Below are 21,879 nucleotides of genomic sequence, written 5' to 3'. Positions count from 1 at the left end.
GGAGGCGGGAGGCGGCGCGGCGCGGGGCCGGGTGGGCCGGGCTGACGGCCTGCGGCCGCCATGAGCAGATCGCAGCTGACGCGGAGCGGGATCCTGAGGATGGCGCTGGGCGGTGCTGCCGACCCGCTGCTGCCGGCGGAGGGCGGCGGGGACCGGCGGGTGCCCTTCGTGCTGCGGGCCCTACGCATCGCCCTGGTGGTCAGCCTCTACTGGTTCGTCTCCATCACCATGGTGTTCCTCAACAAGTACCTGCTGGACAGCCCCTCGCTGCGCCTCGACGCCCCGCTCTTCGTCACCTTCTTCCAGTGTGCCGTGACGGCCTCCCTGTGCTTCGGCCTCAGCCTGGGGGCTGCCTGCAGGCCCTGCACCACACTGCCCACCCTGCGCCTCGACCCCAAGGTGTCCCGCAGCGTCCTGCCCCTCTCCGTCGTCTTCATCGGCATGGTCACCTCCAACAACCTCTGCCTCAAGCACGTCGGCGTGGCCTTCTACAACGTGGGGCGCTCGCTCACCACCGTCTTCAATGTGCTGCTCTCCTACCTGCTCCTCAAGCAGACCACCTCCCTGTACGCCCTCTTGGCCTGTGGCATCATCATTGGTGAGTGGGAACGGGTCTGCACCTGCTCCACATCTGCCCCGAAACCTCAGAGAGCCCAAGAAGATTCTCCTGAGGTCAGGCAGGTGCAGGGGGAACCTGGTTAACAGGACCGTGGTGTCTCCTTCTGGGCAGCAGCATGTAGATGTACCACTGTGCCCTGTGGGGTTAATGCCTGCTAGAAGGTCCTTGCTTGCTCTTTTGACTCTTCAGTCCTTGTTCCTGCAGGACAGCAGAACGCTAAGTTCCCGATTCCCTGCCGAGGGCTTCCTACCTGCTTTTTACAAGCATTGCTTAGCACCTCTTGGTAGGCAAAGCCCTGGTAAGTGGGCTGCAGTGGCAGCTTCCTGTAATGAGTGGTGATTCTGTGGGAGAGTCAGGCTTGGTAGTGCTTTTCTGACCAAAAGCTCAGAGGTAGAAGCTGAACCCAAACACTGAACCAAACAGAAACGACTTTCTTCTTGGGAAGTCATCCCCATGTATGCAACTGCTTCAGGATGAGATGGGGTAACTGCAGGGATCTTTCCCTGCCCTGCCGTAGGCAGTCTGCCTCACGTGTCTGGAGCACATAGGTGACTGTTAAGAAATTACTCTTCCCTGTCTTGCTGACTCTTTAAGCACTAATGACTATCTACTCTTTTTAATGCAGTCTCATTGCTTTAACTTAGTACCATTTCTTTTCTGCAAAGACCACAGAAAACCTACTTGTTTTCTCCCTATTTTCAAGTGACTGCTAATGATTAACTTTGAAAACAATATCAGTATTTATTTAAACTGCCAGCACTATTGGGACCATACAATGTATACCTGACCAGTTCAGATAGGATTAGTTAGTCAAATCAAGCATAAAGCACTGCCAGAAAATCTGGTTGTGTGGTAAGAATGTAGGGCAGGGCATTGACTGGCTTAGTGGGAATTGCTCACAAGTCTTCTGTTCCAAAGGCTCAATAAAGCCAAAAGCTGCCTTCCATTTGGGGGCCATTCGTTTGTCAGGGATGGTGAGATGTTCACTTCCATCCAGTTCCCGATGGACCTGTGTTCATGCTGGTGCTTAGTCAAGCAGATGGACTTCAGTAAGACAAAATAAGAATTTCTCTCCATAAGAGGTGAACAGGGGGCCACTCTGGCTGAACAGCTACTGGCTTTTACCCCCCCTCACTCTCCCCAAGTGATGCACACAGTTGGCTCTGCCTAGTCTAACATTCAGATGTTCCCCAAGTCTGTGGTGCTTGCCAGCCTTCCAGACTACTTTAAGGCTCAATCTCCCAGTTCCTTCTTCAATAGGAGTATTGCCTGTATGCCTGCCAGGCACCCTCTGCGCCCTGACACAGAGTCCTTCCTGTCCTCTTCCTGTGCATTGAGCTTGTTTGGACTTGGGCATGTGTAGGCTGCTTTGCAGGCAACTTCCCACATGGCTCCCAATACGAACCAGCTAATGCAAAGGCATTGCAGTACTCCTTCAATATGTTATCTCCCTTTTTATGTTCTGCTGATAAGGTGGATGGGGAGAAGTCTCCCTCTGCCCTGGAGCCTCTAGCTCCTATTTCAGAGATGGTTAAAGAGCGAGCATCAAAGTTTAATGCAGCGAAGACATCTTTCTGCCTTGCAATCTCTTTTTGATCGAGTTCTTTAATGTTACACCCATATGTAATACTTTCCATCTTTCCATGACCTATCTTTCTGTTATTGCTAACAGTACAGGGTGGTGGGGGGGGGTGAGACTTTTTTCTATTTTTTTTTTTAAACTTTTAGAATAAGAGGAATATGTGTCACTGTGTGTCCAGATTGCTGTCTTTTCAATTAAAATCATTTGATCTCCTTCTGAAGGTGACCTATATACAAAGAATGGCTTTAGCTTTTGTTCTCAGCTTTTTGGAGTAATAGTTTCTGAACTCTCACTGCCTTCTCAGTGTGGGAATCAGTCCTCTGAGACCAAAGGATAGCACAATAAATTACCTGCATTCCTAAAATAAATCTTCCCAGGGCAGTAATCATGACACTTCGTGGGTTAACATAATAGAAAGGGGAAACCTTCAAGCCTGTCTCTGCTTGTGACTGCGGTTTTTTGGTATAAGGTAGATGATGAATCACTGACTGTATGTTTTGAGTCCTTTGGCAGTTCAGATGATGCCTGGTTTCTTTGGTTGCAGGTGGCTTCTGGCTGGGTGTTGACCAGGAAGGAGCAGAGGGCACTCTGTCATGGACAGGTATAATCTTTGGGATTTTAGCAAGCCTGTGTGTCTCGCTCAATGCCATCTACACCAAGAAAGTGCTGCCTGTGGTGGATGGTAGCATCTGGCACCTGACCTTCTACAACAACATGAATGCTTGTGTCCTGTTCCTCCCACTCATGATGATCATGGGCGAGTTCCACACCCTCTACCACTTTGACAAGCTGGGGAGCCCCAGTTTTTGGGGCATAATGACCCTGGGGGGAGTGTTTGGCTTTGCCATTGGGTATGTGACTGGACTTCAGATAAAGTTTACTAGCCCACTCACCCACAATGTCTCTGGGACAGCCAAGGCCTGTGCCCAAACAGTTCTGGCTGTTGTCTACTTTGAAGAGACCAAGAGCTTATTATGGTGGACCAGTAACTTGATGGTTCTTGGGGGTTCCTTTGCCTACACGTGGGTAAAAGGGCTGGAGATGAGAAAAGCACAAGAGGATCCTAATCTCAAAAGCAGTGAAAAAAATGAGACTGGTGTGTAGGCAGGTCCAACCTGCACCTCTGTTTCTGCACCTGGGGAGTTAACCTTCAGTACTCCCTCCTGGGGAGAAGAGCAAGGAGCAGGAAAAAAAAAATTGGCTGCAGTGAATGGGGAGCTGTGTCAGAAACCAGAGCCAAAGACCTAACTGAATTATCTTTTATCCACGGGATCTCCCCAACTCAGCGGCAGGGTGAGAGCACGTGTTCTAGAGAATTATCGAGTTGGTGGTTTTTTTTTTGTGGTCATTTTGTAAAATGGATATTGCTATTGACCTATTCTGAGTAATTTCTGTCTTTGAGGGGGAGGGGATGGTCATATAGTGGACAAAGAATGGGGCGGGAACTTTGTGTAGCTAGGGGTCTAGATTGAATTAAGGGTCTGCAGTTACAAAATCCTGAACCTCTGTATGTGTGGGAGGATCAGGTAGCCAAGCTGTTGGGGATAGTCTCTGCAGTGAGACTCTTGTGCTGCACGAAAAAAAAAAAAAGGCAATAGCAGTTCTTCCTATTGCCTAGTTCAATGCCAAGGACTGGAAATTCCCTCCCTTCTGGTTCTCTACAAGCTGAAGACACAGCAGTGCCTCTCAATCCCCTTTCCAAGAGTCAATATCTCATCCTGCAGAGGTCCATACTGCCTGTTTCTCACTATCTGGTTTCTTACTTGGGGAATTATGTTCAGAAGCAGGGATGAAACTTCTCATTCCCTCCATGCCTTTTCCAGAGAGGGAAAGCATGCTCTCTGAAGTGACCTGCCTTACATCGGTCCTCTGAGACAGAATGATAGCACAGCGAGTTACCTGCGCTTTTCTTGCAGAGGAGCAAGGGTGGTATCTGCCTTTCTCAGTGATGAGATGGAGAGTTGTCCGCTGTGCTTCCTTCAGAGGATGTGCACCGTGCCATCTTTGGTGTTTGCGTTTCGGTTATCTCCTTATCCACTCCGTTCCGGCGAACCCTTCGCTAAAAATAACAACTTTGGAATGTCGCATTTTGTAATCCCTAAATCCAACCCAATAAAATCCGGGTCGATCTCTGCGTCTGTTCGTGTGGGGGTTGTGGGAGGGGCGGGCGAGGGAGCGGCTGTCTCCCGGCGCGGCTGTAAGGGGGCGCCATAACACCGGGCCGCGGCCTTCTCGCCTCCCCCGCCCCGGGACCGCCCCATCGGAATCATCGGGGCGGTCCCGGGGCGGGCGAGGCGAGAAGGCCGCGGCGATTGCCCGTGATGGCGGCGGCTCCGTCCCCGCCGCGCGGTTTCTGCCGCTCCGTGCACTGGTTCCGCCGCGGGCTGCGGCTCCACGACAACCCAGCGCTGCAGGCGGCTCTGCGGGGAGCCGCCTCCCTCCGCTGCATCTACATCCTGGACCCGTGGTTCGCCGCCTCCTCGGCCGTGGGCATCAACCGCTGGCGGTGAGTGGGGCGCGCCGGGGGGCCGAGGTTGCAGGGACATCCGCGCTGGCGGTGCGGGAGGCTGCTGGGAACTTTATGTAACGTTATTAGACTTTCCCTAAGCTGGCTGCACCTCCCCGCCTCCGTCCTTTTGGTTCCTGGGGAGGGGGGTGCGCTGGGCCTGCTGCGTGGTCAAGCTTTCTGCTTCCTCCCTCTGAACGTGGGCAAACGTTTGGGGTGAGTCACGGCCGTGCAGAAAGCGTGCGTACCCAGTAGCCAGTGACATTACATAACTCTGCTGTACCAAGTCTCGGTTCCTCGGCCTTTGGAAATCCCGAGGCGGGTAGGGATTCACCTCTGCGAGGCTGCCCCGTGTGCAGGTGAGCACATCTCTGCCCTCGTGTCACCCAGCGGGTGCTGGACGGGGCGCCCACCTGGCTGGAAATCCTCCTAAGCGCTCCGCCATGTCACGTGGCCACGCGTCAGGCTGGGGAAGCTGTGACTGTCCCTGGCTGCTAGCCTAGCTGCATCTGGTGGGACGGCTGGGTGGCTGCTTCCCAGGCCTTTCTAGAACACGCGTCGGAGGATGGCTGGAAGGCCGTGGATGTGCAGCAGTCACCACAGTGCAGGTGTTCCAATCACAGGAATTGGTGCCTCCTGCTACTGCTTGTAGCAGGACTTGGTCTGTCTGTAGAGCAGACTTCCAAGCGGCAGCAGAGGCAGAAGTGCTGTTCACGTGCTGATGACATTGCTCATCTAGGAGATCCAGAGCAATGCTCCCCAAAGAGCAGTTCCTTAAAAGACAAAACCACCTTCACTTGCACCTGTGTACCTACTGAAGATGACAGGAGTTAGTGCCACTGGCTGCTGGGCAGAAGTGTCTTAGCAAACTGCTTACGTTTACTGCAGTCCTCTTGTTTCCCAAAGGAAACCCTGGCTTAGTTTTGCTTTTTTTTTTTTTTTCTTCGTTTACCTGTATTCTGAAGTCTGTGCTTCAAAGCAAGTGTTTATTTCTTACCTAACCTCCAGAAATGTATCGTGTTGAAAATCCCTTATTACTTAATTGCATATCATATGTGAGCCATATGGTGCTATAACCCATGTTTGATCTTCGGAACACCTTGGAAGTGTGCTATTCCTATTTAACAGATGGGAGGTGGGCGGGGAGTAGGGGATTGGTTAGTTCTGATTATCCAGACTTTCTTCTGGGTCTTCTGTGCCTTGATGCTTGGCCTTTGTTGCCCTGAACTTTTAGCCCCTTCTCTTTCAAGAAGTGCAGAGGGATCTCGTTCTACCACAAAGTTTGCAATTCCCATTATAGCAATACAGCTGAGCAGAGAGGAAGTACCCTGTTTGCAGGGCAGTTGTAGATTAGTTCCTCTCGACTATGTGGGGTTTTAAGAGAGCTGATGCAGATACCCGTGTCTTCCAGGTCACACTGCCAAGTGGGCATGTAGGAGTAGGGGAGAGACAGAGATCAGCAGACACGCTTACTGAGGGCTGCAAGTTTGCCAGCAGTGCCACGTGCTGTTGCAGAGATTAAAGTTGTAAAGCCAGTGTCTTTCACAGGGGTAGGCAAACAAACTGGAGTTAAGATGTACGGCAGTGGAAGCAAAGATGGCACTGATGCGATGGCACAGCTGAAGTTGTTTCATAGCAAAATGGAGGATCAGTAAGATGCAACATTAAGAGTTTAAATGCATAAATGCAAAAAGCACTTTGAATGCCTTTTGACACTTTTGGAGTGGGAGGAGATAGTCGATTGTCTTGGCGTGCTCTCATCTTTATGTCTCTGTGGTGGAAGATGAACTGCAGTTCTCTTTGCAGCTGTTCTAAGTACGGATGGCTCTTGCCTTGGGAGGTCTTGGTGCTCAGTTTCTTGCTGCTGGTAAGCTAGAAGTGTATGTTTCTCTGCTGTGAGTGTACGTTGCTCTACCATATCCTTTCCTATTCTGAGCCAGAACTGTAAAACTTGCAAAGTTCTTGCAGCAATCCTTGGAGTATTGTACTGACATCTTTCTACTTCAAATGTGAGATCCCTCTTGCTCAGACTTCATGGAAGAATATGAATTACATGGTTTATGCTCTTTTCCATGCAGATGATACAGTGTGGAGAAAGTAACTGGCAGGGGGTACTCACAGCTCTGAGAGAGAGCCTGGGAGCAGAAAAGAGGAAAGTAGGAAAAAATCCTGGATAATTCTTGTATCTGGCTGAGCAGAACTTGAATATGAATGGTTGGGAGCTGGCTGGTGCAGCAGTCTCATAACTGTAGACAAACTAGGGATGAATAAGAAGTCTTGCTTGTTTTTTTTTTTTTTTTTTTTTGTCCTAACTTTCACTTTGATTTGGTGATGCAGATTTGTTGCAGTCCATACAAAGCTTCCTCGCTTGTCTTTGGCTGTAGCCAGTCTGACTGATGGTAACTGCTCTTTTTGCTTCTCTGCAGATTTCTGCTCCAGTCTCTGGAAGATCTGGACAACAGTTTAAGGAAACTCAATTCTCGCCTGTTTGTGGTGCGAGGACAGCCAACAGATGTCTTCCCAAGACTTTTCAAAGTAAGAGAATGCACTAATTTTCTGAAGTGTTGCGAGGAAAAACTAATGTCCCATTGTTGGAGTTCACTTGGCTTCTTGTTAGCTTCAGTGCTATCCATTATGGCAAGCTTTGGAGCCATCCACACTCTTGTATTCAAACGTGCAAAAAAGTGAGTAGAGTGTAACGCACTGCCAGGGTGCCTGTACTTTTCTTTCTGAATGGTGGTTTTTGCCTGTGCTTCTACACGTCAGGCCTCACAGGAATGTACTGCAATCCTGCTGCCTTTACTCAGTAGAAGCATTATATCTGTATGCCTTTGGAGACAACTGAAAAAAAAAAAAGCATATTGGTCTTTAGATGAAGTGCAACTAAGGCTTTGTGTTATCATTTCAAGATTCAGAAGCCTTTATGTTAGCTGACCTTCCTTTTCTGCTTCCATTCAAGGGTGCAGTTAAGCAGGTCAGCAGCAAAACACAGCTTGGATCCAAGCTTCTTGTTGATGTACTGTTTAGAATGGTGAAATATGCATTGACCTCTGTGGTTGATGATGGATTGGTGAGATACATTTCTAAAGTGTTACTTCAGTACTGCAGACTGTGAGACAGGCAGGGTTGGCAAGAGGATCTCCTGGAACATAAAGGTTCCTCAAGCAGTAAAAGTATATGACTTGTTCTTTTCTGTCACATCCTAGCATTGTGTTTACCATCGTCTTTGTAGCTATCCGGCAGCATTTTTGGTAGAATGACAAAGCTACAGGAAAACAGGGTTCACCATGGTCTTATAAGCTGTGTTTTGCCATGTAGATTGTAGTTTACATATGGTTGACAGAAGTAGTGCCCCTAAAGCCTGCTGTAGCCCAGCTGCAGAAAAGGAAAGGTAAACTTGAGTCAGTACCCTCCTGCTGTATGCTGTTCTGATGTATATTTGTGGGAGGAGGGCAGTCCTGGGGAGGGGAATAGAGGATGTAGATCAGAAAGTGCACCAGTGTTTATTTTGGCTTCTGCAGGTTAACATGTGACAAAGCCTATGTGCTTCTTTCAGCCTTTTTAGAGTCTGGGTTATTTTTGTCTTCTGATCTGCAAAAAAGTTCTGACTATTAGTAGTCTATGCCCTCCTTATTTTAGTTCAGGGACTGGGTACTCACAGGATAAGTGAAACTATGTGGGAGAAATATACCCACTCTGATCAAAGAAACAAGAAGTAGGTGGTAGAGTCTGAAGTTTGGAGAGATGGTTGTGGAATCAGCCAGGCCTGAGTGTTGGTACTGTGTTGCACTGTGGGCATGGGTACAGTGAGGCAGGCAGATGAAGTGCACACACTAGCTCTGCGTTAACCTTTGTAGTAGTACAGGATTTTTATCTCCTACTGTGGCACATACGTGCTGTAGTTTTCTGTACTTCCTAATATTAATTTTAGGACTCAGTCTGAAAGAGTTTAGAAAGGAAGGGGAGCTTGTATGGTTGTTCTCTGCTTTTAAATTCCCATCCCAGTCTTGGATCCTTGTTTTTAAATGGTCATTAATGAACTAATAACATCTACTCCTTGTGCACTGTTTGTGTTTCTGATGCCTCTTAGGTCTGGTTCTGAGGTGGAAGAGACTGTCCTGTGCTTACAGAGGTGACTCACATTGTCTCACTTGGAGACTGGTTCACGTCTTGTTTGTGTGCAGGTTTTTTTTAAGTGTCTCTATAGATTTCTGGCTGTGTTTGACTGGAGTGTTTGCTAAACAAATCTGTGGGCTGCTGCTCTGTTTGATGGATGCCTCTGGAGGGTCACTGTGGAAACCATTAAGCCTCTTCTCATACGATTCATTTTCTGAGGAAAACTAGGCCATAGTCTTTGAGAGGAGACTGTGCATTGCCAAAGCCAGGAAGAGGCAGAGTGCTATTTCATAAGGCCTATTCTGTGTAGTCTGTGAGAGATCTGTTGCAGGTGTTAAATAGGAAATGGGTTTATGGATCCGCTAGGCTGCATAGAAGTCCTACCTTTGAAGAGTTAATTATTTACATCAGAATTGTAGTATCTTACTCTACTATTCAGAGAAGTCTGTTCAGTTTGTCCTTTTCCCAATACCACGTTTATTGCTTTTGGCTTGGGCAGTGGTCTTCTATTATGCGATGGCTTTATAGAGAGACATGGGAAAAGAGTTTAGTGTATTGTATTTAGCTGATAATAGTCTGCATGTAATCCTGGCTCAAAAGTTCATATTTTTGCATTGAAAGACTTCTCGGAAATCCTCTTTTTGCGAACACTGGAATGGGATGGCAGGACTTTTTTGGTCACAACCAAACAAGGTGGTGTTAGACTGAGCTGTAGCCTGAGAGTGTTAATGGAGAGGAAATCCAGCCTCCTTTTGTGTGGTTTAAACCCAGCTTTTAGGAATTTGCACAGTGCTTGCTAGAGCTGATAAAATTATTGGTTCTTTGGTTATCCCAACACCAGACTGCTGTTCTCCACAGGAACCCTCCCTAAGTTCCTAGGACTTGACTGTGGCAATCACAATTTCTGTAATTTATTAATTGTGCTGGTTAGAAAGGTTTTCTTCTTGACACCTGTGTGTGTTATTTCTTACAGGAATGGGGAGTCACTCGTCTCACCTTTGAATATGACTCGGAACCGTTTGGCAAGGAGAGAGATGCAGCTATTGTCAAACTGGCCAAGGAGGCTGGTGTGGAGGTGGTGATTGAGAACTCCCACACGCTCTATGACCTGGACAGGTAAGGGAAAAGTCGTGTCTCAGCTGGGATTGCTGTGGCTGGGAAGACCTCGGTCTCCTCATTTATGTTGATTACTGTATGTTGATCTCTGTCATCCCATGTGAGCCTGGAAGGTGTCAACGGGATTACTCTGCGCACTCAGGCTTTTGATTAGAGTGCGTCAACATGCTGACAGTGACGTGCATGTATAGAAAGGTGTTGCCTCAGGCTATCTAATCTCTGTACTTTACTGTCATTTAAGTTGCTCGGCTTTGTCCTATTGATTGATTTCCTTGAGCATGTCCTGTCTGCATGGTCTGCTTTTTTCCCTTCACTGTATTAAAGGTGTCTGAGCTGTTGTCTCAAACAGGGTATAAAGGCAGGGCTTTAACTGACGGATGTGCCAGGACAGCTGGAAGAAGTAGAACAAGGTAGACTGGGGCAAACTTACCTTATTCTAAAATCTGAAGGCTTTGTCTTTATTGTGCATTTGTTATGGTGAAGTCTTTCCTGTATCTTGAGGTTTATTCATTTATAGGTATGTAAGGTCTTCTTAAGACAGTCTTTCAGCTAAGACTCTATGGTATGCTTGGCTTGAACCATGTTTCAGTGCTATTCTTATAGGTTGGTTTTGGTTTGTTTTTTTTTTTCCCTTTGGATGACTTCTATCAGTAATGCTGAAAGTAGTTTTCCTCCTATAAATCTTTCGTACGCATAACTTCCTGTGGGAAGGAGAATTGCAGTTTAGCATGTGCTATGTGGAAATGTTTACGTGTGGGTTAGGGGAATTCTTTACCTCTCTCATGAGCAGACACTCTTCCTCTCTACTTTGTTTTAGAAGATGCTATGAGCACTTCATCCTCACTCCTTCAGTGCCCCTCATACCCTTCCTCGTGTCCTCTTTGTCTTTTCCAACTTGGAGAGTCCTCATTTACTTAAATTTTCAACTGGAATGTGCTCTTCTGATTTTTGTTGTCTTTCTTTGTGGTTCTGTGTATTTATGGAAGTGACACAGAGTGGGGAGAACTGTAGCTGGTGTTCAAGGTGTAGGAGCAGCATGGGTTTGTATAGTGCTGTAATATTACCTGTCTTCCAGCAATCACTGTTTTTGTTTTTCTGAGTGTCACTAAGCTGATGTTTGGGATCTTCCTTCCTGAACGGCCTTAGATAGTTGAGAGGCTGTTACTATAAGTAAGTTTAAAATCACATAGCAATGTATGTGGAGAAAAAATGTGACCAATCCTGAATTTCATCTGATCTTTTTGTCATCTGCTCATGTGGTGTATAGAGAAATGTTTAGGTTGCCTTTCAGTTTCAGCTATCCCTGGTAACTTACTGCATCAGTAAACTTTGTCACCGTGTTCCTTTTTTGTCCTTTATTCATAAATTGGCTGCTTAAAAAAAAAAAAAAGTTAAACAGCAGAAGCCTTAGCTCAGCTCTATGTAGGATTTCTCGTCCCGCTGGATCCCTCCTCTATCCTGGATGTCAACAAAAATCTGCTGTCTGCAGGAACTTTCAAATCTATCCCAATTTGTCCTTATTTTTTTTTTTAAATACTTTTTAGCAAGGAGCTTATCAGATGTCTTCTGAAAAGCCAGGCAGAATCCGTCAACCAGATATCCCTTGCTCCTGTGCTTAATGTGGCTCATAGATTTAGGGGTACAACTTCCCATTACCAAGGCCACTTTAACCCTCCAGCATATTGTACGTAGCCATTTGTTCCCTAATACTGTTAGTATTTTCTTCTAATTTGCTGAGTAGATCAGGCTTTCTATTCATTAGTCCCTCTGATTCCCTGAAGTGCTTTTTAAATCTGAGTCGTACTTACCTTTTTCTTAGTATTTGGACAGTTTGAAGGCAAGTGTTACTTACTTGTAGCAGTGTGGCTACTTCTTGACATCCTTCGGAACTCCTGGCTACATGTTGGCTGGTGCTGGCAACTGTTGCTGTTCAACAGTAGCTTTGTTGCGTGCTATTGCCTGCTGACCTCCCAGTCTGAGACGTTTTCTGATGCATTTCCTTGGAGACCCAGGGAGAGAACCTCCCTGATTACCTCCACGCTGAGTACAGCTGCAAAAAATGAAATGCAGTTCTTCTTCTGTGGCATTACAGTCTCTCTTTCTTTAATGCCTTGACTGCCTCTTGGTCCTATAGATATACTGGCGTGCATGTGAAGGCATTATTTTTTCCTCTGTATGGATTGTTCATGGTTGTTTTTATTATTTTAAAGTTTTCTCAAACTTTCACTTGGGTTGGGAGGTGGATAAGGGGACTGCTTTTGTGGCTTTTATGTTTAATGTAGTATTTTTTCCTTGTTTTCAATTTCCTGAAGGATTTTGCCTTCAGGTTTATGTGCAGTCATTTTTTTTTTTTTCTTTTAACAGAATTTATTGAATAATTTATTGAATTGTTTTTTTCCCCTGTCATGTCATCTTCAAATAATCTGTGTTGTTTGTCAGCATTTTGCCTCTTAGCTGTTTCTTTTTGCTTACCATGCTTTCTTTTTTTAATGCCATTCTCGAAATGAAAGCCAGTGTTGTTTAATTGATCCTGGGAGGATGCTAAATTGATGCATGCCGGAGTCACGCGCAGAGCAGACATTATAACTACCTGTTTTAGCTACACTTTATACTTCAGCTATACCTGCTGCCTAAGACCACATCGTGAATTGACTTTCCATCTTATGGATTCTTGAGTAATTGTTCTGTGGAGCAGTCATTTATAGTAGCTAGAAAATAGTTCTTGCCAGGCCATGGCTTGAGACAACTGCCCAGCCTCTGCAGAAGCAGTCAAAGTCTCCAGTTACTCTGACATTTCCAGGTTCTTGGCATCTCTGGGATTTCTCAGCGGGTGGTAATGCAGTTCTAAGACTGTATTTCTCTTGGAAGTCTCTCTCAGGCAGGTCATGCTGCCCTCCAGTCATGTTATCCAGTCTTTTAACTCATGTATTGTCCCTCTGCCCAGCCTACTCTTTTTCCCTGCGTAATTCATAACCGATTGTGGTGTTCTTCTCGTCTTTAATTAATCAAGTTTCTGACAAGATTGTCAGGACTGCTTTTGAAATTACGTTGACTGATCTTTCACTTCAGTGAATGGTTCCAGCCGTCCTTCCCTTCTCACATGCAGTATGTTCTGAGTACCACCACCAGCAGCTCCTTTTTGACATCTACCAAGAGCCTGTTCTGTTAATGTGTGAGTTTGACCACATCTTCCCAGGAGGAAGGTCTCGGCATGCTCATCTCTGGTACCACCAGCATAGCTGTTTGATTAGTAGAGCCTCTTGCCCTTCCTTTCCCCCAAAACAAGGCAAGGGCTGTGCAGAATCAATATCAGTGCTGGAAAAGAGCCCTTAAAACCTGGGGACTCCCAGTCCAGGTCAGCTGTGCTCAAAATGTGGGATTCAGACAGCATAGATAATCTCTTAGGTATCAGCTTAGCCTGCTCAAAGCCTTTCCTTGACTGTTATTCTGTCTGACAACTTCCAGCTGACGGGTTGTTTTTGTCCTTTCTCTGGATCTGCCTGTTCTCTTCTCCTAGGGATGTAAATCCCCTGCAGCCTGCCTGCTGACAGTCAGCATTGTGGTTTCTGTAATCCCAGGCAGGCCTGGGTTGTGTCAGGGGGAGCAGTGTTGGCCAGAAAGGAGCACTGTGAACCTGAGTGTATGTAGCTCGCATCGGGAGTGGCTATACCTCAAACGCTACTGTCAGACTGAAGTAATTAAGTGTATTGTAATAGGAGTGCTGGCTAACTCAAAGGAACCAAGTTTACGTACTGTGGTGGTTCTGCCGTTGGTGATTACACTATGCTAAATAAGTGCTTTGATTCTGTCTTTGAAGTTTAAGTCAAAGTTCTGTATGTCAGACCTCGTTATCCTCATGTGCCTTGCTCAGTAGGCGAAAGACCTGTGAGACTGTATGGCTCAGGTTAGAAGGATGCTACAAGGAGGGAATGGAATCTGCTTGCAGGACTTCCCATAAAAGCTGTGTGCAGTAGGCTGAACTGTATGACACATGTGGTGTGTATTGTATAATACCCAATATTGTACAAAACCTGGGATCTAGTACTTCTTTTCGTGGCAGTATTGTGCAAGATGCAAATTTTGTTGCATAATGGCAGTGTCAGGTGCTGTAAAATGTGCAGTTTGTCCTAGTCCCGTCTCTCAATGATTTGTGCCCCAGATCCAGCAGCTGGCTGTTTGGGAAGCCATGGCAGGGAACTGCTGAGGATGTCAGTCAGGGACAGCAACACTCACTTGCACGTCACCGTGCTTTGCTCCAATAGCTGTCTGCTCACAGAACCTGTGGGTCTTGGATGTGGTGCAACAGTGGCTCTCAGACTGAGCTGCAGTATCCCCGTGGAAGAGGACTGGAAAAAGAGGCAGTGCTAAAGCAGCAGCTTCCCAGTTCCCAACCCAAGCACCGCAGGGCAGATATAGTGCAGCTTGGTCACATTTCTGCTTCCAAATGCTGGAATCCTTTGGGAATCAGTAAGCCTCCCTAGAGTGCTTGCTTCACTGGAAGGATCCTGTGGCTTGGTCAGTGGCGGGCAGCAGAGCCTGACATCCCGGCACAACTCAGCATGGCAAAGCAGAGCACACGTGAGGGCGGCTGAGGGCCGGGAAGGCCGGCATGTGGCTCCTCCTCACCACACGTGCAGCTGCTGGGAAGGGCAGGGAAGGCACATGGCGGTGGCTGAAGCGCGGGCTGCAAGCCCAGCCCCTTGCATAAGCTGTTGACTGTGCAGGGTGGGGAAGGCAGTGCTGCTGCAGCTCTGTGTGAGCTGTGGGGTTGGCTGCCTCTGCTTTATGTAATGCTGGCTTTCCTCTGCCACCTGCCTTGCTGTTAACTCCTTCCTCTCTCTGGCCCAGGCGGGTTCCCAAAAGCCTCTGTGCAAGGCAAACTGAAGCAAACTAAGTCTGTGTGACCCTAGCAGGCCACGGGTGCTCAGGGAGCAGAGGGATGGGGAACCGTGGCCACCTGTTCCATCCCACAGTCAGACACAGGTGAAGAGCTTGAGACGGGTCTGCTCGTGACTTCATGTTGTGGGAGAGCACCCTGCCTTCTCTAATAACCAGGAACGAGAGGAATGACGCAAAATGGGATTTGTCTCATCTGGGATGGGTGGAGGAGGGATCACCGTCAGTCTGGGACTTGTTGTGGCAGACAGGGAGGAGGTAAGGTCAGAAATGGGCGAGGACATCAAGGGGAAACAGATGCAAGTCTGGGATTTGTCAGCTTAGGGAGTATTCAGGCTGAGATTTCCTACAGAAGGCTGGTGAAGAACCCTGGGAGCAGTAATGCTAAGCCTAATGCAGCGGAGCTCTATTTGTTTGTTTTCCCATGGAGAATGAATACTGTGAGGTTTTATGTTTTGTTTTTATTTTAAGTATCCCTTTGAGGGATGAATCAAGTGGAAGCTATGCCTATAAAGATTTCTGTACCCAAAGTGAAAGGCCATCCTGAGTAGAAACAGCAGTTTGGCTGTCATTTCCTTGTCCTTCCTGTGGCAGCCAGGCTGAGTTATGTCACTCTGCTTGTTTTGTTTCCAGAATAATAGAGCTGAATGGCAATAAGCCGCCCCTCACCTACAAGCGCTTCCAGGCCATCATTAGCCGTATGGAGCTCCCAAAGAAGCCAGTGAGCAGCATAGTAAGCCAGCAGATGGAGACATGTAAAGTGGACATCCAGGAGAACCATGACGACGTGTATGGGGTCCCATCCCTGGAAGAGCTGGGTACGTATTGAGAGTGAAGCTGGAGCTAACTGCCCGTCAAAGTGGACTCTACTGAAGCTGCTTCTGGTGACTGGCACCTGCCCAGGACACCTCCAGTGTTGTCTTCAAGCCCTGCGGGCAATGTAATGTTTTCAGCAGGTGCCAGGCTTTGTGAGAGGAGAGTGCGGCTGCTCTTGCACTTCTGTTGATGCACGACATCCCCTTTAGCATTACTCTGAAACGTTCTGTGTCCGTCCTTATGTTTTCTGCTATTCTGAGCACATAACCACTGTATCAGTGTCTCGTGTCCTTGCCAGCTGCTGTCCTCCTGCTGCTGTCTCCAACAGGTTGTGTAACAGACCCGAAGAGGAAAACTGATGGTGTACCGAGCACATGTCATTTCATTCACTTATTGTCAATCACTGCCAACTTGACAGCTTAGCAAGACAAAAGATATTAGCAAAACTTCTTTCATGTTTTCTCCTATGCCTTTTGCTACTTGGAACTTTGGTGCTTGCTTCCTCTTTCTTAATGCTTATATTTTTCCTAGAGGAGGAGGATGAATAGAAAACCGAGGAAGGTAAGGCTTACATCAAGGAAGTGGATCTAAATGCAAGGGAAGGAAGGGTTCTTGCAGAATACTGTCTGTGTATGTATGTCTTTGGAGGCTCTATGCTGGCTTCCTAGAAGTATCACCTTTTACCTTAAGACACAATTTCAGCAGTTATGGAAAAGGGGCTTCACAAACAAAACCATCCTAAAGGCTGCAGAGATCCACTTCCTTTGTCTGGCCTAATGCAGGACCTTCTCCAACCTTACACTGCTCTGCTTGCTGCCATGGGAGGCTCTTCTCACAGCCCAGAGCACTGCAGGGAAACTACATTATTGCTCCTCCTTTTGTGTTGGCTCTTCAGCACTAAAGCAGTAGCTCTCAGCAGAATAGGACCTTTGCCAGGAGCAAGATGCTCTCTAGTGAGCTGCTGGTAGCAGTGGCAAAGTATTTCATAATGCGAACCTGTGGAGCAGGTGTTTCTTTGAAGCTGCTCTGGCCCTTTGAGCAGAGCCCTAAGAATAATTGGTGTGTGACCAATGGGGAAAGTCCTCAGAGGGCTGCTTGAAGCATTGCAGGAATAGGCTCTTGTAGCGTGACATCATGAACAGGCTTTCTCTCTGTTCCAAGTCATTTGCTTGCTTTAGAAGGACTAGAGCAGCAAGTAAGCCATGTTAAGCAATTGCAGTACTTGGTGTATCTTGACACTGCTAATGCTTATTCCCACCTGTACTGTTCAAATCATACAAAGTTCTTTCCCTCAGGCTTCCCTACGGATGGCCTTGCCCCTGCAGTTTGGCAAGGAGGGGAGACAGAAGCCCTGGCACGGCTGGATAAACACTTGGAAAGAAAGGTAACCCCCCCTCCTATTTAAGTGGTAATTCCTGCAGCCTTGAGCTCCAGACAAAAAAAGTTGAATGTTAGCCATTGCTCTCTTTTCCTGCTTATCTTAGCAGCAGCCCTTACACTGACCTATGGCAGGAACATTTAATATTGTTGGAGTACTTCTGTCATCTTGGGTTGTGTGGGGAACAAGGAACTCCTGGGCTTCTTCAGACCCAAAGAAGTAAAACTGTATTAACCATGCTACTGTTAGAAGCGCATAAGATTCTATTCCTTGTTTTTTTTCTCCCTCCATTTCATTTAGAGGAATGCAAACTTGGAAACTCTCATCCAAGTTGCACAGTCCCTGCTGTACGCTACACACCATCTCCTTTGTCTTTATCTGAGGTACTTGCTCGTAGAAGATTACCTCCCCTGCATATGTCACAAAGTGGTATACCTCTAGCTCTGTGCTGAAATAGCTCAATTTCTTCTGTCAAACTAGTGTTCTTCACTATATTGTGCATGAAGCAAACAATTTTGAAGTCATGAAATTAGATTTAGGTGCAGAAACGTGATTCACTTTAAACACTGTGTTTTTTTTAATGCTGGTGACAGCCGTAGAGCTCAAAGCATAAGTTCTTTCCAAAGAGGGATTAAACTGTCAGCATTGAACAGGTCTGAATTTCCCCAGATATTCTTGTTTAGTGTATAAAATGAGATAGGCATACTTGGAAGCAAACAATTGCATTAAAATGTGTCCCTAAGAGATCTCGGGATTATTAGCTCCTGCATGCACAGCAAATTTAGTCATTTTCTTGCCTAAAATGACTAGTTTAAAGCAAAGATCTTAAATTTCTTGAATAGGGTGTGGGCACTGGAGTTGCCCAGTTGAGATCTCTCCCAGCGGTAGCTGGAAGTGAATAGAAGAGACTGTGCTGCCAGACCTGAGTGACCCTGCCACCTGCACAGAGGCCTACCCTAAGCAATTTGACAGATTTGGGTTTGTTTTAGCTAATTTCTCCCGGATATGTTTAGGCATGGGTTGCAAATTACGAAAGACCAAGGATGAATGCCAATTCGTTGCTGGCCAGCCCTACAGGACTCAGTCCCTACCTGCGTTTTGGCTGTTTGTCCTGCCGCTTATTTTACTATCGTCTCTGGGAGCTGTATAAGAAGGTAAGACAAGAAGTTCATGGGGCGGGCGGGCTGGTTTTGAGCATAGCTTGAGGCCAGTTGCCAGACACTGTGCCAAAACAGCTGCAAAAAATGCTATTGCCTCACTTGTGTTTGTCTATTGGATAAAGCCTGTTGCTGGTATAAGAGAGACTTTTGGGTAAGGAAAAGGGATTTTTCTGTACCTAGTTGAGCAGGCCTCAAATCTTATGGTACTCTATTCTTCAACCATGTGGAGCTTTTTACTGTTAGTTACGGGTGGTTCGAGTCACTTGTCAGTGTACTGAGTGGGCTAAAAGCGTATTCTGATTTCATCACTGGGGGTTTCTGGTGAAGGATGATTTGGAATCAAGCATTATAGCAGTTGTCAGTAACGGTCTTGGGAACTGGGTATAAAGGCATGGGTGGCTTGCAGCTCAGCTTACTGAAGCCAGTCCTCCCCTGCTTGTGAATACTGTTACTCCCTCTTCTACAGGTGAAGCGGAACAGCACTCCTCCCCTCTCCCTGTATGGACAGCTTCTCTGGCGGGAGTTTTTCTACACAGCAGCTACAAACAACCCGAAGTTTGATCGCATGGAGGGGAACCCCATCTGCATCCAGATTCCCTGGGACAAGAACCCTGAAGCCTTGGCAAAATGGGCAGAGGGCAAGACGGGTTTCCCTTGGATCGATGCAATCATGACCCAACTGAGACAGGAAGGGTGGATCCACCATTTGGCCAGGCACGCCGTGGCCTGTTTCCTGACCAGGGGAGACCTCTGGATCAGCTGGGAGTCAGGAGTCAGGGTGAGTCTGACATTTCCAGAGGCTTGCAGGAGGCCATAAGGAAAACAAAGTCTCCCTGGCACTTGCTGCAAGGATGGGCACACAGGTATGGCTTTTGCTTGGCATGTAGAAGTTGCATGGAAGAAAGGATTTGCCAGCAGGCTCCTGGCCTGCTAGCAGTCTGTATTCCATCATGAGGGCTCAGAAAGTATTGAGAGTCTCCAGTTTTCATAACAAAATGTTAGTGGAACCCATTGGTTAATATGGACTGGGGGTTTGGGTGGGCTGCTCTTTTTTGTTGTTTTTTTTTTCCTTTGGATAAAAGTTCACTCAGTCCATCTGTTTCATTTGAAAGTTCAATGTCTCTTTATAACTGGACCTTTCTCCTTATTGTGTAATCCATCACCGTGCCGGTCAGGGAACGCTCCATGACTGTGAATTCAGAGTCTAAATTCTCACAAGAAAAGAGGTAAAAGACCATCCTTTGGGGACATCTGAAGGGACAAGCAGCTTGAACTTAGTGGGTGTACATACTACCTCATGAAAGAAGTGGAGGTAGATGCATCTTGTCAGAAGGCTGTCAAAGCAGAGCGTAGCTGAAAGAGTGTCAGGGCCAGATGCTAAAAGCGCTGCATCTGTGCATGAATGTGAGTGAGTTACTGCTCTTGGAATGGAAGCGAGCTCTGGGTCCTTCAGAGGGGTTCATTCTTCTTGCTTTGGTGCTTGCTCTTCTGTGCAGCGTCTGCCTGCTTCCCACAGCTGGTGCTTTGCATTTACTGTACCTCTCCAGTTAGGATCAATACCCCAGCCTTGCTATAACACTGGGTAGTGATTTAGTCTGTAGCTGCATGAGAGATTAGCCAGCATTTTATCAGTGTGAGCAGACAGTGCCTCCCTATGTGAAGGTGTCAGGAAGCGAGATATATTGACCAGCCACCTGGCTTCAGCCAGCAGTTTGCCTCTTTGCTGCTGCTCTGGTTTCTGAGAGCTGTTCAGTGCCTGCCCTTTGAAATGGCATCTTGGTTTCTCCTGGCACAAAGTCCTACCTGGGAAAACTCTCACTCACTGTCTGTTCCTCCAATTGCTGCAGGTGTTTGATGAATTGTTGCTGGATGCAGATTTCAGTGTAAATGCAGGCAGCTGGATGTGGCTTTCGTGCAGCGCGTTCTTCCAGCAGTTCTTCCACTGTTACTGCCCCGTGGGCTTTGGGCGTCGCACAGACCCCAGTGGTGATTATGTTAAGTAAGTAACATGGCTTGAGCTTCCTTCTTGCTTGATCGGTGAGCTTAAGTCACCCAGTAGCTGACAGGTATATGGTGCTTTCTGTGCACCCTGAATGCTGCATTGCTGTGCTTTAAGTGGTGTGTGCGTCTTTTTACTTGTTCCAGGAGGTATCTGCCCAAGCTGAAGGGCTTCCCCTCGAGGTATATCTACGAACCGTGGAACGCACCAGAATCTGTACAGAAGGCAGCCAAGTGCATCATTGGAGTGGACTACCCTAAACCCATGGTGAACCATGCGGAGACCAGCCGGCTGAATATTGAACGCATGAAGCAGATCTACCAGCAGTTATCACGCTACAGGGGGCTCTGTAAGAACCAACAATTGCAAAACATTGTGCCTCTAATGTGGCATAAAATGCTTGGAATTAGGGTCATGGCTTAAAGTACATTGCAATAGTCCCTTTCTTGTCCTTGCAAGAAGAAGCAGTCCCTGCCAAAGCTGCTCAGTTTCCAGGGAGAGCTGCATTGAGCTCTTGAACAGCTAAGAGTTGGGTTTAGCTGGTGATTGGCACAACTATGTCCATGTGCTACCCACTGTATATTCTTCACTTTGGGGAAAAAAAAAAAAAAAAGTAGGCAGAGCATCCTACATAAATATGCTGTTAGATCACTGTGTCTCTCTGTGGCCAACCTTAAGGAAGTACAAATCAGAGCCCATCCTCATTTAGTAATTTAGGTGCACTGGCTGCTGATCACTAAGGTGTTTCCATGTGAAAGTCTTCTCCCAGACCAAATATTCCTTGTTTCTTCTTGCCTTCCTGTAGGTTTATTGGCATCAGTCCCTTCATGTGTGGAAGATCTCAGTGGCCCCGTTACAGACTCAGCTCCAGGGCAGGGCAGCAGCACCAGTACAGGTGAGGTGGGAGTATTTGTGTACTTTGGAGATACCTTTGTGTCAGCTTAAAGGCTATGTGCAGGAGAGAGAGAGAGAGAGAGAGAGATTATTTTCTAATAAAAGGAAGATGTAGCTAGGAAAACATAGATTGCATTCACCTTCCTTCAGGCTTTCTTCAGAAGTCTCCCATGAGCCGTCCTTCCTGAAAGGGCTGAAGAATGTTGAATCTTTTATTGCCTGTATGGGTTCGTATGCAGCCACAGTAATGCACATCACTGTAGGGCTAATTGGGTGTATTGAAGCTTTCCTTCATCAAAGGACGCTTTTGTGTTTGTTCTGGGGGACATAATTGTTGTTTTTAGGAAAGTATTTCAAAACTTTTGAAGAAGACTGTAGCAATATCTCTGTGGGTGTACACTGCATATCTCCTTTCTCTCTGCTCTCTGGCATATTAGGTTAGGGCGCACGTGAGGAGATCTAAAGCCAGAGGAAATTCTGGCTTCAGTACTTCCTTGCACTACTTAAAGAGTATAGTTATAAAAGAAGATGGAGAGCAACTTTTTACACAAGCAGATAGCAACAGGACAAGGGGGAATGGTTTTTAAACTAGAAGAGGGCAGATATGTATTAGATGTTAGGGGGAAATTGTTCAGAGGGTGCTGAGACACTGGAGAAGTTGTGGGTGCCCCATCCCTGGAGATGCTCAAGGTTGGCTGGGGCGGTGGGCAGCTTGATCTGGTGGGCAGCTTGATCTGGTGGGCAGCTTGATCTGGTGGGCAGCTTGATCTGGTGGGCAGCTTGATCTGGTGGGCAGC

General features: G+C 47.1%; 2 protein-coding genes across 4 annotated transcripts in view; both read left to right on the top strand.

Moving 5' to 3' along the window:
* SLC35C1 (solute carrier family 35 member C1) lies at positions 7–3,827 on the top strand. The gene is made up of 2 exons (XM_021401736.1): positions 7–598; positions 2,746–3,827. Exons 1-2 carry the CDS (start codon positions 61–63, stop codon positions 3,303–3,305), a joined length of 1,098 nt encoding a protein of 365 aa, XP_021257411.1. The 5' UTR covers positions 7–60; the 3' UTR covers positions 3,306–3,827.
* The window catches only part of CRY2 (cryptochrome circadian clock 2), a 21,952-nt gene continuing 2,844 nt past the window's right edge, over positions 2,772–21,879 (top strand). The window contains exons 1-11 of one of the 3 annotated variants that reach the window (XM_021401734.1): positions 4,472–4,707; positions 7,134–7,242; positions 9,797–9,939; positions 15,469–15,653; positions 16,947–17,035; positions 18,043–18,183; positions 18,656–18,967; positions 20,037–20,188; positions 20,335–20,537; positions 20,994–21,083; positions 21,233–21,816. In XM_021401734.1, coding sequence (XP_021257409.1) covers positions 4,523–4,707; positions 7,134–7,242; positions 9,797–9,939; positions 15,469–15,653; positions 16,947–17,035; positions 18,043–18,183; positions 18,656–18,967; positions 20,037–20,188; positions 20,335–20,537; positions 20,994–21,083; positions 21,233–21,270 — 1,647 coding nt within the window. In that variant the 5' untranslated portion in view covers positions 4,472–4,522 and the 3' untranslated portion in view covers positions 21,271–21,816. Of the gene's footprint in view, positions 2,803–4,471; positions 4,708–7,133; positions 7,243–9,796; positions 9,940–15,468; positions 15,654–16,946; positions 17,036–18,042; positions 18,184–18,655; positions 18,968–20,036; positions 20,189–20,334; positions 20,538–20,993; positions 21,084–21,232; positions 21,817–21,879 lie in introns of those variants that run through there. The other 2 variants (XM_021401735.1, XM_021401733.1) reach the window with 2 other exon arrangements.

This window comes from Numida meleagris, chromosome 6, assembly GCF_002078875.1.
Source record: "Numida meleagris isolate 19003 breed g44 Domestic line chromosome 6, NumMel1.0, whole genome shotgun sequence".
NCBI lineage: Eukaryota > Metazoa > Chordata > Aves > Galliformes > Numididae > Numida > Numida meleagris.
Note: the sequence above shows the minus strand (reverse complement) of the source record. Positions and strands in the feature narration are given on the sequence as shown.